The 13755-nt window shown below is 33.6% G+C and overlaps 1 protein-coding gene across 2 annotated transcripts; it reads left to right on the top strand.

Moving 5' to 3' along the window:
• Window positions 1–806: 806 nt before the first annotated feature.
• LOC145619256 (protein REDUCED CHLOROPLAST COVERAGE 3-like) lies at window positions 807–12014 on the top strand. 2 transcript variants are annotated; one of them, XM_081673910.1, is made up of 23 exons: window positions 808–1113; window positions 1224–1285; window positions 1390–1482; window positions 1611–1683; window positions 3396–3707; window positions 4334–4395; window positions 5060–5191; window positions 5291–5332; window positions 5431–5937; window positions 6023–6174; window positions 6551–7043; window positions 7130–7192; window positions 7277–7378; window positions 7587–7904; window positions 7994–8086; window positions 8198–8299; window positions 8428–8532; window positions 8800–8933; window positions 9049–9232; window positions 9460–9591; window positions 9697–9809; window positions 10182–10263; window positions 10375–12014. In XM_081673910.1, the coding sequence occupies exons 1-23, from the start codon at window positions 1044–1046 to the stop codon at window positions 11824–11826; spliced, it is 4878 nt and encodes a 1625-aa protein (XP_081530036.1). In that variant the 5' UTR covers window positions 808–1043; the 3' UTR covers window positions 11827–12014. The 2 variants fall into 2 exon arrangements, with proteins under 2 accessions (XP_081530035.1, XP_081530036.1); XM_081673909.1 differs by having other exon boundaries at window positions 807–1113; window positions 7994–8299.
• The last annotated feature ends 1741 nt before the right edge of the window (window positions 12015–13755 follow it).

Below are 13755 nucleotides of genomic sequence, written 5' to 3' on the forward strand. Positions count from 1 at the left end.
GTATTTTTTTGCTAAATTATAGAATAATATGCTGAAGTTTGTAATTTTCTTGCTAATTTATAAAATGATGTGAATCAACGAAAATGTTGTTATTTCTTAAAAAAAAAAAAAAAAAAAAAAAAAAAACTAAAGGTTGTTATTTTCTTCAATTTAGCAAAAAGTCAAATGATTAGTAATAATTCAATCACATCACAACTAAACCTATGTTTTTATTTATTTATTTTGACAAAAAACCTTTGTTTTTAATTTGTGAAGTATATATACACGGTAAAATTATAAAGTGAAAGATGAAAAATGTGTAAACAACATTCAATATACATATTTTTAAAAAGAAAGAACACAAAAAAGATTGAGATAATGAGGCGATACCGTCAATTACAATTTAAAATATCAATTTCCTATAAAAAAAATTTTAAAAAAGAATCATAACTACCTTTTTTCAAAATTTAAATAATCTCCTATTAAGGTTAATAATCACTAATTTTCAAATTAATTATATACTTCGTATCTTTTATCATTAACATTTCCTTACCCGTCACCCAATCACATTAACTTACTACGTCACCGGTCCACGTAATAATACTCATACAAATTCTCACCCAATCGTATTTACCCACTCCATCACCATCCATTCATCCACAATTCCACATTATATACACACTCATACAATTTCATTTACAGTCACCACTTGCGACCTTTAGCATTTTCGCCCATAAATTACAGCAATATAAGTTGATCCTCAAATATGAGTAATACCTAAATAGCCCACATCACATGCATCTCACTTAGAGAGTGGGGAAGAAGAGAGAGGAAAAAAAAAAAAAAGGAAAAAGACAAATATAAGTTAAGCAATAAGGAGAGGCCAGGATTTCTCTAAAATCTCCAATACTGGTAAAACCCCAAAACCCCCCCTTATCTTCCTATCTTCTTTATTTTCCCCTCTTTTTCTTCATTTTCTGCAACTCTGTTTTTGCCACCCATTAATTCTTTCTTCTCAAACCCAAAAATATAATTTCATAAAAATAAAAAAGGAAGAAAGAAAAATGGCCCCAAAATCAGGTCGTAGTAAAGGGCACAAACCAAAATCTGAGAAGAAGAAGAAAGAAGAAAAAGGTTGATTAATTAATTATCTCATATTTTTTCATCATTTCTTAATGTTTTTTTTTATTGTGTTTTTCTTATTATTTTGATTGGGTTTTGATTTTTTAATGGTGGGTTTGCAGTTGTTCCCAGTGTTATTGACATTATTGTCATTACCCCATATGACTCCCAAGTTACTCTCAAGGTATGTATCAATGTTCGGACACGTTGATAGCGTAATTTGAACTAGTAATTCGATTCGATGTTCGAAATTGTTGATATGTGTATTTTTTTGGAATGTGTATGAAGGGGATATCTACTGATAAGATATTAGATGTGAGAAGGTTATTAGCTTCAAATGTAGAGACATGCCATATTACCAACTACTCTGTGTCACATGAGGTGAGTGTAAATTTCCATTTTTATTGCTTGTATTTTTTTGTATTTATTCATATTATGGAAATTAATCATAGTTTCCAATTTTGTGATAATGTAATTTTTGGGATTTAAATGTTGAATATGGTTTTCAGGTAAGAGGGAAAAAATTGAATGACAAAGTTGAAATTACATCTCTGAAACCATGTGTATTGAAGATGGTTGAAGGTATGGTTGGACTGTGTAATTGTTTCAAATTCAATTCAATTGAATTTGTTGCTGCAAAATTGGTTATTTCGTGTTACACGTGGGATTCTTAATTTGTTTTTTAATTGAGATGAAACATAATCAATGAATTTTTTAATTAATATTTACTTTTAAAAAAAAGTTCGATAACAATTATACATTTATTCACTCTCATAAGTCATAACTAACAACCTAATGAAATTACAAAGTTCAAGTAACAACTCTAGAAATGAATATTACAAAGTTTAGGAAATGAAATTACAAAGTTCAAGTAACAACCCTAGAAATGAATATTACAAAGTTTAGGAAATGAAATTACAAAGTTCAAGTAACAACCCTAGAAATGAAGCAAAGTTTAGGAAGTTGTCAAATTTGTATGGTTATTTAATTTGTAAACATGAAAAACTATGGAGTATATAAAAATATGAATTAACAATTTACGTAGTATATGATGCGGAGTATGCAATAATGCGATAAAATATTTAATGTGGATGATAATATGAAGTTTAAATTAATCTTATGTTTGCTATTTGTTTTGATGAATTATAATACTTTGGAGGCTCTCCTCGTAATTATTTTTAAATTAGTCATTGTTAGATACTTAAACGCCAAGGAAGTAATTCACCTCAAAATAGAATTATAGAAAAGCTAACAATAAGGGCTAAGGGGCAATGCATGTAAATAAATTTTGAAGGAAAGAAATTGGTTTAAATTTTTATGAAAATTGGTACAAAAGTGATAAGACAATCTAAAATTGTGTGGTTATAATGTCAAATAAGTGATAAGTTGTTGAAAATAATATTGTTTAGAAATACAAATTTCTAGGATTGATATATTGGTAAAATTGCAAAAAAGCTTAAAAATTGCACTGTTTGTTGTATTAAGTCAAAAGTGTCATTGAGTATAATATAAAATCAAACATGTGTTTTTTTTATGGTATCTCAGGGAATGTATGATATATTGTATAAAAAAATATGATTAAAGGAAAGTTAAATTATAATATCACCAATTCACCTACCATAGTACCATGTAAGTATGTAATGGTGCAGGCAATAAACATGATGCTTACCATTTATGTATGTATCATGCACAATTTTGTTATTAAATCACCAATAAAAAGGTGCAACTTCATGACTAGTGTATATTCTTGTCTTTTACTTGTAGTTAGGTACTTAGGTACAATTATGCAATCATGGGGAATCTAATGGTACATGAAATGTGCCGCATATGTGTACATCAGTTACTCTAACTAATTCAATTGGTATTGTATTGAGACTTGAGAGGATTGGATGGAATTTTAAATTGGTGGTTAAATTATGTTTCCATTATTACCCTTTGCGACTCTAATACACTTCGGTAATATAAATTTTGACTATTGAAAAATTAATCAACATTTTTACATTGAGTGTATAATATCAAATAACCTCGAAAATGAAATTAAGTTTGTGACTAAAATATATATTGCGTACCATCCACCTTTCAAGAATTAAACCAATTAATTTAGTTGACGTGCACACTCTTAAGCTACTTGACTATTAAATTCGGAGTATCATTCTTATTATTATTGATATTATTATTGTTGTTGTACGGAATATAGCATTCATTTAATTGATACTTTCACCTCTCATACAACTACATTGTAGCTAGTTACTACAGTAACAATTTGGCTAAATTTATGCAATTTTTATTTTCAGATGAATATATTAACAAGGCCCAAGCAATGGCCCACGTGAGGAGGCTACTAGACATTGTGGCATGTACAAGTTGGTTCAACAAGCCCAAAGGACAAAGGCCCACATCATCCGACCACAAATCGAAAAAGAGTAAGGCCCACAGTCCAATACAAGTGGGACCACCTCCATCAAATGAAGAGCCCAGAATTCAAAATGGACCGTCCATTTCTGTTATCTCAGAAGAAAATGACATGGCTGCTCTTCATCCAACACCTAAACTCTCCGAATTTTATGAGTTTTTCTCTTTCTCTCACCTCTCTCCTCCTCTTCTTGGTGGGTCCCCTTTTCTTTCTTTCTCACTTGACTTTTTTTTTTTTTAAAAAAAAATTTTTTTTTTATTAATTTTTGTATAATTTAAAAAATGATAATTCTAAGGCATGAATCATGATTGGCCAAAATGCATGGTTGGAACTTTTGTGATTTTGTCATAGTGTGGTTGGTGTTGTAATCTAGTGTGATCAATTTTGAGTCACATATTTTTTGTTGTTGTTTCCAAAATTAGGTGGCTTGGAATTCACCATAAAAATATTGACTTGTTGCATTGTTTTAATCAAAGAATTACTATGCTTACTTGTTGAAGTTAAGGAGAACTTGTATTATGCATTTGGACAAAAGTATATTTTGCTCTTTCGAAAACCTTTAAAACAAATGAAAATGATTAATGCACATAAATAAAATATACGGATATCATTGAATACGCTTAATTTAGATACACTCGGGTGTATGTAAGAATTTTAAAATTTGCAAGTTGACAAGGTATTGAATAAGACGCTACATACTCTGCATGTGGTTTTTGTGCCTTCTTTGATGTAATGTTTAGTTTTCGCAATTAAATTATTGTTAGATATTTTTTCCATGTTATTTTCATATACTAATGAGATAGTTTATTATTATTATAGGTATTAAAAGGTGTGAAAGAAGGTTGGAAGATAAACGTGATGGGGACTATTTTGAATTACAGGTATATCTATTATTCTGTATTGTCCTTTTACATTAATAGTACTTTCCTTTTCATATGTTGGTGTGTTACACATTTTAACATGGACATACAGTTAATCAGTTATGTACAGTGCACATATTGGATTTTCTAGTGCATGATTATGACCTATGGACCTTAATTTTGATACTACGTGTATAATTGTCATATTGACACTATGTGCATGAATATGACCCATTGACCTTAAATATTAACAGTATTATATTGATGTGTTATTAAAAATATTTCCAAACCTCTAAGGTAAGTGAACCAAATGGATCCTTAGTTCCTCTACCTATTAATTAGTATGATTATGCTATTGGACCATTTACAGATTTTGAAGGATCCTGAGTATGATTAGTGAATTTTTACTTTCTAATTGAGTATAAAGTGGATGGTCAAAATTAGTAAAAACGTAATCCAAAATTAGAAAGAATGGAGTTGTAGATGTATGTTTAAAAAGACTGTTTGAATGTAATATTGGAATTGAACATTATAATCTTGACTATAAACTATAGTTGGTTTCAGCTTTCAAGTAATTCTATATTTCGGGTTGAAGATGTTTGGTTTAAAATGCAAGGATTTGTCATAGTAATGGCTGTTATAGTGGTTCTAGTTGTGAGTAGTTTACTAATGCAGTTAAATATAGATCAAGATTTGCAACGGGAAGATAATACAAGTCGTTGCATCCAAAAAAGGCTTCTACACTTTGGGCAAGCAGTTAGTACAATCTCACTCCTTAGTGGATCTCCTGCATCAGCACAGCCAAGCATTTGCTAATGTGAGTATACTTGACCATTAAGTTATCTAAAAATTATGTAGTTGTATGTATCTTAATTCTAACTTAAGCGAAAAATTGTGTTCGTGTTTTATTTCATAGGCATATGATGCACTTATCAAAGCTTTTGTGGAACACAATAAGGTAATGCTTGCAGAATGTTTCTGTCTTGAACCTGTTTACTTATACTCCGTACATGTTATGCAAGGATATTGAACTCATGAAAAAATGTGAAATTTCAGTTTGGCAATCTTCCTTATGGATTCCGTTCTAATTGCTGGCTTACCCCACCTTCACTTGCTGAATCTCCATCAAACTTCCCTCCCCTGCCAACTGAGGATGAGAACTGGGGTGGAAATGGTGGAGGTCAAGGAAGAAATGGTGAGCATGATCTTCGACCTTGGGCTACAGAGTTTGCTACATTGGCTAGCCTGCCTTGCAAAACTGAAGAGGAGAGAGTGATACGTGATCGAAAGGCTTTCTTGCTTCACAGTTTATTTGTCGACGTGTCAATCTTTAAAGCTGTAGATACTATTCGCCATTTGATAGAATCAGACTCCTATGGAAGAGATTCCCATGAAAGCCGTGTGGGTGACCTGTTTATTGTGGTTAAACGTGACTTAGCTGATGCTAACATGAAGCCTGATGACAAGTCTCTCTTCTGTGAGGAGTCTGAAACTTCTGCTAGAGGAGTTGTTCAGAGAAATTTGATCAAAGGGTTGACTGCCGATGAAAATGTGACTGTTCATGTGAGTTTTGTTTGTAAACAATTTGTAGCTTCATTTGATGTAGTTGTGAAGATTTGTTAATGAAGTTGAGAACGCCTATTTTCAGGATATTTCTTCACTTGGAACTGTCACTTTAAGGTATTGTGGGTACACTGCGACTGTCAAAGTTCTTGGAAATGTCAAGAAGAATTTTGAACACCATGATGTTGAAGTTGAAGATCAGCCTGATGGAGGAGCTAATGCCCTCAATGTTTACAGGTTAGTATAAGCTTAAATTTCACTAAGTTCCTTCATTTATCCCTCAAATTAATTTTAATCATTTAGCTGATTATGAAGAATTGGCTTTAATTAGCTAGTACAGTGTACTCCCTCCATCCAGATTAATAGTCACTTTTATCTAAGCCTCTAGCCCCTCAATTATAATAGTTGAATTTTACTTACGCTCCAAATTATTCAATCTTAATACTCCGGGTATAAAGGTATTCATTGCATATCATTGTTGTTTTAGAAAGCATGACATTTTTTCAAGAAATTCTAATATTGTATATGTAACACTGTTTTTTCGAAAGAATGGAGTATGTCTACGGGTATATACTTATATGCCCAATATTTCTGCATTTATATGTGTTTGCAGCTTAAGGATGCCCCTACACAAGCCAAATAACGCTGAACTCTCTGGAGAAAGCACATCTCCGGTGGCACAATCTGATGAACTAGAAAATCCTAGATCTCAAGTCATAAAGATACTTAATGATAGCTTAGACAAATTGGAAGGGGAGGAAAAACCTGTGGAGGCTGAAGCAGGCATTAGATGGGAACTAGGTTCATGTTGGGTACAACATTTGCAGAAGCAGGAAAGTGAAAAAAATCCTAAGGAAGCTGGTAATGAGAAAAGTAGTGAAGCTTCTGTTAAAGGTTTGGGAAAAGAATTCAAATCTCTAAAGAAAAGAGAGAAAAAGCCGAACAGTGTGGACTCTTCAGATGGACAGGAGGAGAAAGAGTCTCAAGTTTCTGGCCCTGAAACCAATGGATTCAGCAAAGATACTGAAGTTTCTGAGCTGGAAAAGCTACTCTCTGAAGAAGCTTTCTTACGCTTGAAAGAATCTGGAACTGGCCTTCATCTTAAGGTTTCTGAACTTTCCCAACTACATATATCGCTTTGTATTGATGGAATTTCTTTAGCTGATTATATCACCTTTGTTTTCTGTCACAGACAATAGATGAGCTAATCAGTATGATTCACACCTATTATGATGAAGTTGCTTTACCAAAGCTGGTAATTAACTGCTAATTATTTAGCCTTATTTGATTTTCTCCTCTAATGCACTGTTGTCTAACTTAACATTTTTTATGAGCTCAGGTGACAGATTTTGCATCTCTTGAACTTTCTCCTGTTGATGGACGTACACTTACAGATTTCATGCATCTTAGGGGACTGAAGATGAGTTCTTTGGGTCGTGTGGTGAGAAAACTATTTAAATCATTTTATTCAATACTAGTCAAAATTGGCAAATTACTAGGACTGTCTTAATACCTTCTTTTTCCTTCTCTTGTGTTTTTCATATAATTAACTGTCTTTAGTTGCTCATTCCTGTGTTTTCGGGGCTATGTGGTGATCTTATTCCATGATTTGATTTGATTAATCAAGATGTATTTTTTATGTGATTCAGGTCGAGTTAGCTGAGAAACTTCCTCACATACAATCCCTATGTGTCCATGAAATGGTCACCCGGGCTTTCAAGTATGTTGTGAAAGCTTCTGTTGCTTCTGTTGATGATGTGTCGCAAATACCAGCAGCAATTGCAACATCTTTGAATGTCCTCTTTGGGTCCACTTCTACTAATGATAGTGAAAATGCCAAAGTTCAAGAGTATGAGCTTAAAGTTAGGTGGTTGAGGGCTTTCCTCTTAAGCCGGTTTGGGTGGAAGCTCAATGATGAATTTCCTCACTTAAGGAAGTTGTCTATTCTTCGAGGCCTCTGCCACAAGGTTCTTTTTTCTTCGTTTGTGATTTTGTGCTCCTTTGGACCTTTATATCCTTATTCATAGCACTGTATGAAACCTACTACCCTTTCCAGGTTGGTTTTGAGTTGGTTCCAAGAGACTATGATGTCGATGCTCCAAACCCTTTTAGGAAAGAGGATATTATCAGCATGGTTCCTGTGTGCAAGGTAAATAACTTTCTTAATTTCCCATTTATTTTTTGTTTTCAACCGTCCTCTTTTTTTTTTTTTTTTTTTTTTTTTTTTTCGTGGTCTAATTCTTGTAATTATCCTCTGCAGCATGTGATATGCTCCTCTGCAGATGGCCGAACTCTGTTGGAATCTTCCAAGGTAGCTCTAGACAAGGGGAAGCTAGAAGACGCTGTTACCTATGGAACAAAGGTATGTATTAAGAGTTGTCGTGCTACAATCTGTATAGTGTTAATGTATGTGTTATGACTAATTGTTTGTTCTAGCCTTGAATTATAAAAAGGTTCTAAGTTTTCTTTTTATTTGTGTTAAATTTGAAGGCTCTAGCAAAGATCATTGCCGTATGTGGTCCCTATCATCGAACAACTGCAGGTGCTTATAGTCTTCTTGCTGTAGTCTTATACCACACAGGAGATTTCAATCAGGTAATGTATTGTTGCAATAGCTGATTTGTAAAGCAATTCATATAATTACTTCTGTCTTATATTATATATTTCACTAATGTGACTACTGATCATTCTGTTGAAGTAATGTCATCTTGTCAACATAAATGTTTTGTTGATGGATTAATCAATGAACAATGTTTTCCTGCCATTGAAGTTGGATTCTTGTATGCTAAATTCAGATGTTATTAGCTTGGATATTGTTGTAACATGGATAATAGGGCTGAAGTGAACTTTTTCCATTTTCAGGCTACCATTTATCAGCAAAAGGCATTAGATATCAATGAAAGGGAACTTGGGCCTGATCATCCTGATACTATGAAGAGTTATGGGGATCTATCAGTATTTTATTATCGTCTCCAACACATCGAATTAGCACTCAAGTAAGTTTAATTCATTAACTTAACTTGCTTATTCACTAGCCTGCATGATTGGCTTGATATTCATCGCTCTATTGTCTTCCACTCTTCTTACATTACATTTGACATCCTATGCCAGGTATGTCAACCACGCTTTATTTTTGCTCCACTTTACATGTGGACTATCGCACCCAAATAGTGCTGCAACCTATATAAATGTAGCCATGATGGAAGAGGGGATGGGGAATGTCAACTTTGCTCTCCGCTATCTCCATGAAGCCTTGAAATGCAACAAGAGACTCTTAGGAGCTGATCATATCCAGGTTTTTATTTTTTATTTTTTTTCACACTATCCTGTCTTTTTGCTTATGCTGTTGGACCCTTATTCAATACTTAATTAGTCAATGATTAATCTAGTCATGGATTTAACTTTGCTATCTCATGTATGAACTTTTTTTCCTTGACTTATTTTTCAAGGTGAAATACCTTTACAGTGATATCATTGGATTTTGTATCAAGTAATTTTTGCTTCTTTGATTGTTGCTCTCAGACTGCTGCCAGTTATCATGCCATAGCGATTGCACTTTCACTGATGGAGGCCTACTCACTCAGTGTTCAGCATGAGCAAACTACGCTCAAAATTCTTCAAGCAAAGCTTGGAGCAGAAGACCTTCGTACTCAGGTAATTGGTGGTCTAATAGTTGACATTTCGTCAGTTTGTATGTTTGTTGAGTTTGATCAATGCAAGGTCTCAAGACTCATCCTATGAAGTTTATTGATTTTATAGGATGCAGCAGCATGGTTGGAATATTTTGAATCTAAGGTAATAGAACAGCAGGAATTGGCAAGGACAGGAACACCAAAACCGGATGCATCCATTGCTAGCAAAGGGCATCTTAGGTACTAAAAATGTTTGCCTGAGTTGTTGTAGTTGGAAGTAATGCAAATGGTAATTGTAAGGTAATCATGATGCTAACCGCAGTAAACCTAATTTAACGCAGTGATATGATAATTATGACAATGATTCAGGCTGGAACATAAACCTCTATTACTTCTCAGTAAAGAAAACAATGAAGTCTAAGAAAGAATACTTCCTGCTCCACCTCACCCCAAAATAAAATGATAAGAAAACAAAAATAAAAAGGATAACATGAGGAAACTGTTGTAGTAAAACTCTTCAATTAAGAAAAATGAATATGGTTTCTATGCAATTTAGATGTCTTACAGGATTACAAACGTGTCAGTAACTGATTTAGCTATTCTTTTTGACAGTGTGTCGGATCTCCTTGATTTTATTAGTCCTGATCATGACCCTAAGGGTGGAGATGCTCAGAAGAAACATAGGCGTTCAAAGGTATATATACTATAAAGACCATTTTTATAATTATATGCATCTTTGCATTTAGATGTCTGTTTCTAATTAACTTGGGCAAGTTTGTTTAACATGTTTATATGGTTTTATTAGATATTGCAGGTTGCTGAAAACACTCAGGGTCAGGAACAGGGTCAAGTGTCAAATGGCTCAGCACCTGAAGATCATGACATAATAAATGATACTGTTGTTGTGGAAGAAAGAACTGTTATTAAAGAAGAAGCAGAAGAACAAATTACTGAAGAATCAAATGATAGCGATGTTACTATTGGTGAGCAGGTTGTCTTTGGTGAGGCTGCTGATACAAGTTCAGATGAGGGGTGGCAAGAAGCTAGCACAAAAGTGCGTTCTGGTAATGCTAATGAGACCAAGTTCCGTAAAAGACGGCCTAATCATCTGAAAGTAAAAGTCAATCACTCTGTATCTTCAAAGGCTAAAGAAAATGGCCATGTATCTGGAGTCATGCCAAGAGAGCAGAGAGTGATGAATCATACCATGAACTTGAAGGAGTCTTCTCCACCCAAGAAATCAAGAAATCAGGTTCAATCGAAGAAAACAGTGACTGCTTTGGCTTCGAAGGCAATTTCCTACAAAGAAGTTGCTATGTCACCCCCAGGAACTATTTTCAAGCCTGTGCAGCAGAATGAAGAAATAACTAATGCAGAAGAAACCCAGAAAATTCCTGAAATTTCTGAAGAAGGTAGAAAAGGCGATGATGCAGATGATGTGAATCTTGTTCATGAAGAAGAAAGTAAAGTTTCTAATGACATTACAAATCCTTCTTCACAAGGTGAATCCATGGTAGTTCCTGAAAATGATGAAATACCGTGTTTGGATGGTCAAGAAAAGGCAGCCTTGGAAACAAAAGGGTCAAAACTCTCTGCTTCGGCTCCACCCTTTAATCCAACAACCCTTGGAGCAACTAATTTTTATGAGTTCCCTCCTATTTCTGCTAGAGTTGCATGTGGTCCAAGGTCACCTTTGTATTACAGGACAAACCATTTTGTGCCAGCTAAACAAGGTGGTGCGACAGTCATGAATCCTGATGCTCCTGAATTTGTACCTCAGAAATTGGCAGCTGATGCACCTTCATCTCCTGATGCGGTAAAGGATGCAGGAGAAACTGATGGAAAAGAAGTGTTGAAAGATGATCGATCAAAGAAGAGTACTTCTGAGGCTGAAAAGGCAGAGTTAGCAAGACAAATTCTACTCAGCTTCATTGTAAAGTCAGTGCAGAAGAGTTCATCAGATCGTTCAAACGAGTCTGCTAGGACTGTAAAGAAGTCAGGAAACTGGCAGAATTCTTCAGAAGCTATAGCAAATGACAGTGCAATTATCAAGATTTTCCAAGGAAGTGAAGAGAAGGCAGATGGGGTTGTTAGATCAAATGATCCCGAGAAGATCAATGCTAAGTTTGCAAACAAAGTTGGGGATGGAGAAGGGTTTGTTGTTGTCTCAAAACGTAGGAGAAATCGACAACATATTGCTGCTAATGCTGTTGGGAATAACATAGTATACAATCAACAACAATCAATTTGCACTTGAAACTATTCTTTTGCAGTATTGCAGCATCATTTTTGGGGATGTTGCTGAGTAAAAGTACATATATGATGGGAAGAATCATCATTGTGGAACCGATGAAATGATGATGAAACTTCAATGGATTGTTAGTTATGACAATGGGAAGACCTGTTTCTCTTTTGTAGATTTTGGCTGATAATATAACAGCAGCAGCAAATAAATTACTTCTTTTCTTTGCTTTTGTATCAAATAGTTTCAATTGATGTGTACCGAGGAGTGGGAATACTTGTTCATTTATGTAATATCATGCTTGCTTCATAAAGTTAAAACTTATACAAAAATTGGTTCAAAAATCAGATGATAATTGAAATTGTTCTTCAATTTATATTTTGTGAAAAGAAGCAATACCTAACTGTTAAAACTTACAAGATGGTATTCAAGACCTAGGATCAAATCCCGTATACATAATAGGACTTTCTCTACAATTATATAGCAATACTACATGATTATGTAATTTAACTAATTAAATGCTTATGGAGGCTAGACTTTGATATTGGATATGGTGGAAACAAAGAGGAGGGGGTGTGAGATAGGTTGTAGACTAAAACTGTTCAAAAATTGAAATTCCAAATATAAATTAAAGATATTATACAAATTGTTCTTCTTTCCTATAGATAAACTTCAGTTGCATGTTACAATTAATTTGTTCCAAAAAACATCACTTATTCACTTCTTTCATTGATGAGTTAAGCATGCCTTAAGAAGTGAAAAATCTACCTTTAATTTGATTTTAACATTGGTGATATATCTTTCATTTTTACTCAAAAAAAAGGTTGAGTACAATCGTTGCGCAATTTAAGATTAACTAGATACTTTCAAATCATGTTTAATGTGCACCCAAGTCGTTTCACATGAAGGTTACCACAAAGTAGTTGCATACTAGAATCAAAAGCATTTAGCAAGCGACAAATAATTAAGACTTTTACGAGCATAAATGGTAGGTGTTTGTCGCCTGTTAATTTTTTTTTTTTCTAGTTGTGTGTTATGCGTGTGCTTGTAGTTGCTTCCTCTTCACACTTTTCAATGCTTATCTATTAAGTGCTGGATATAAACAGATTACGGGAACAAAAAATCTCAATTGAGGGATTATATGGTATGTAAGACACTAAATTCAATTTTTGATTATATTGCATACATGGTAAACAATTCAACACTCCAAACCCTTGATTGGAAGGGGGAATCCTTAATTATAGGCCTCAAGTGGAGCTAAGCAATTGTCATGAAATGTGCATTATTTAGGACCAATAACAATCCTCGATCACAAACCAATTCAATACAAGTTCTTCTGGACTTATTTTCTCCTTACTCATGCGCACCCAAGAAAATTTCCAAGAGATAATATATTATTCTAACTCTACTCTCAACCCATCACACTTATCTTTGGTGTACGTATCTTAGCATATGATGAGCTCCCTAATGAAAATGCATCTAGTCGGTATGAGTAGAATATTGAATCCTTTCAAAGCAATTATGATCATTAGATAACTCCTTGCCAACTTGTCATGGCGAGCTTATTGAGAATTTCAAGATTTATCCATTATTGCGGTGTAGATTAATTGGCGGATATCTACGAGATGTGATGGATATAATATATGAGGATCGGAATCAATAAATTATATAAGTTTAAACAATTTAGAAATTTCTGTAGCATAAATGATGTGAAATTATATTATTTATTATGAAGTTTAAACAATTTATAAATTTCTTGTAGCATAAAAGATGTGAAAAGTTTTTGTTGTCCATGGGTTCCTAGAAAAAGAAATTAAAGATCAATCAAAATCCTCCTTGATGTAAACATAGACTATCATTATATAATAAGTGTAATTTCTTTCTTCTCTAGGCTCTATCTAGCTAATTAAGGTTTTAAATGTTTGCTACAATGTTGTTTAATCT

The sequence above is a fragment of the Chenopodium album genome, chromosome 27, assembly GCF_948465745.1.
Source record: "Chenopodium album chromosome 27, dcCheAlbu1.1, whole genome shotgun sequence".
Lineage (NCBI taxonomy): Eukaryota > Viridiplantae > Streptophyta > Magnoliopsida > Caryophyllales > Amaranthaceae > Chenopodium > Chenopodium album.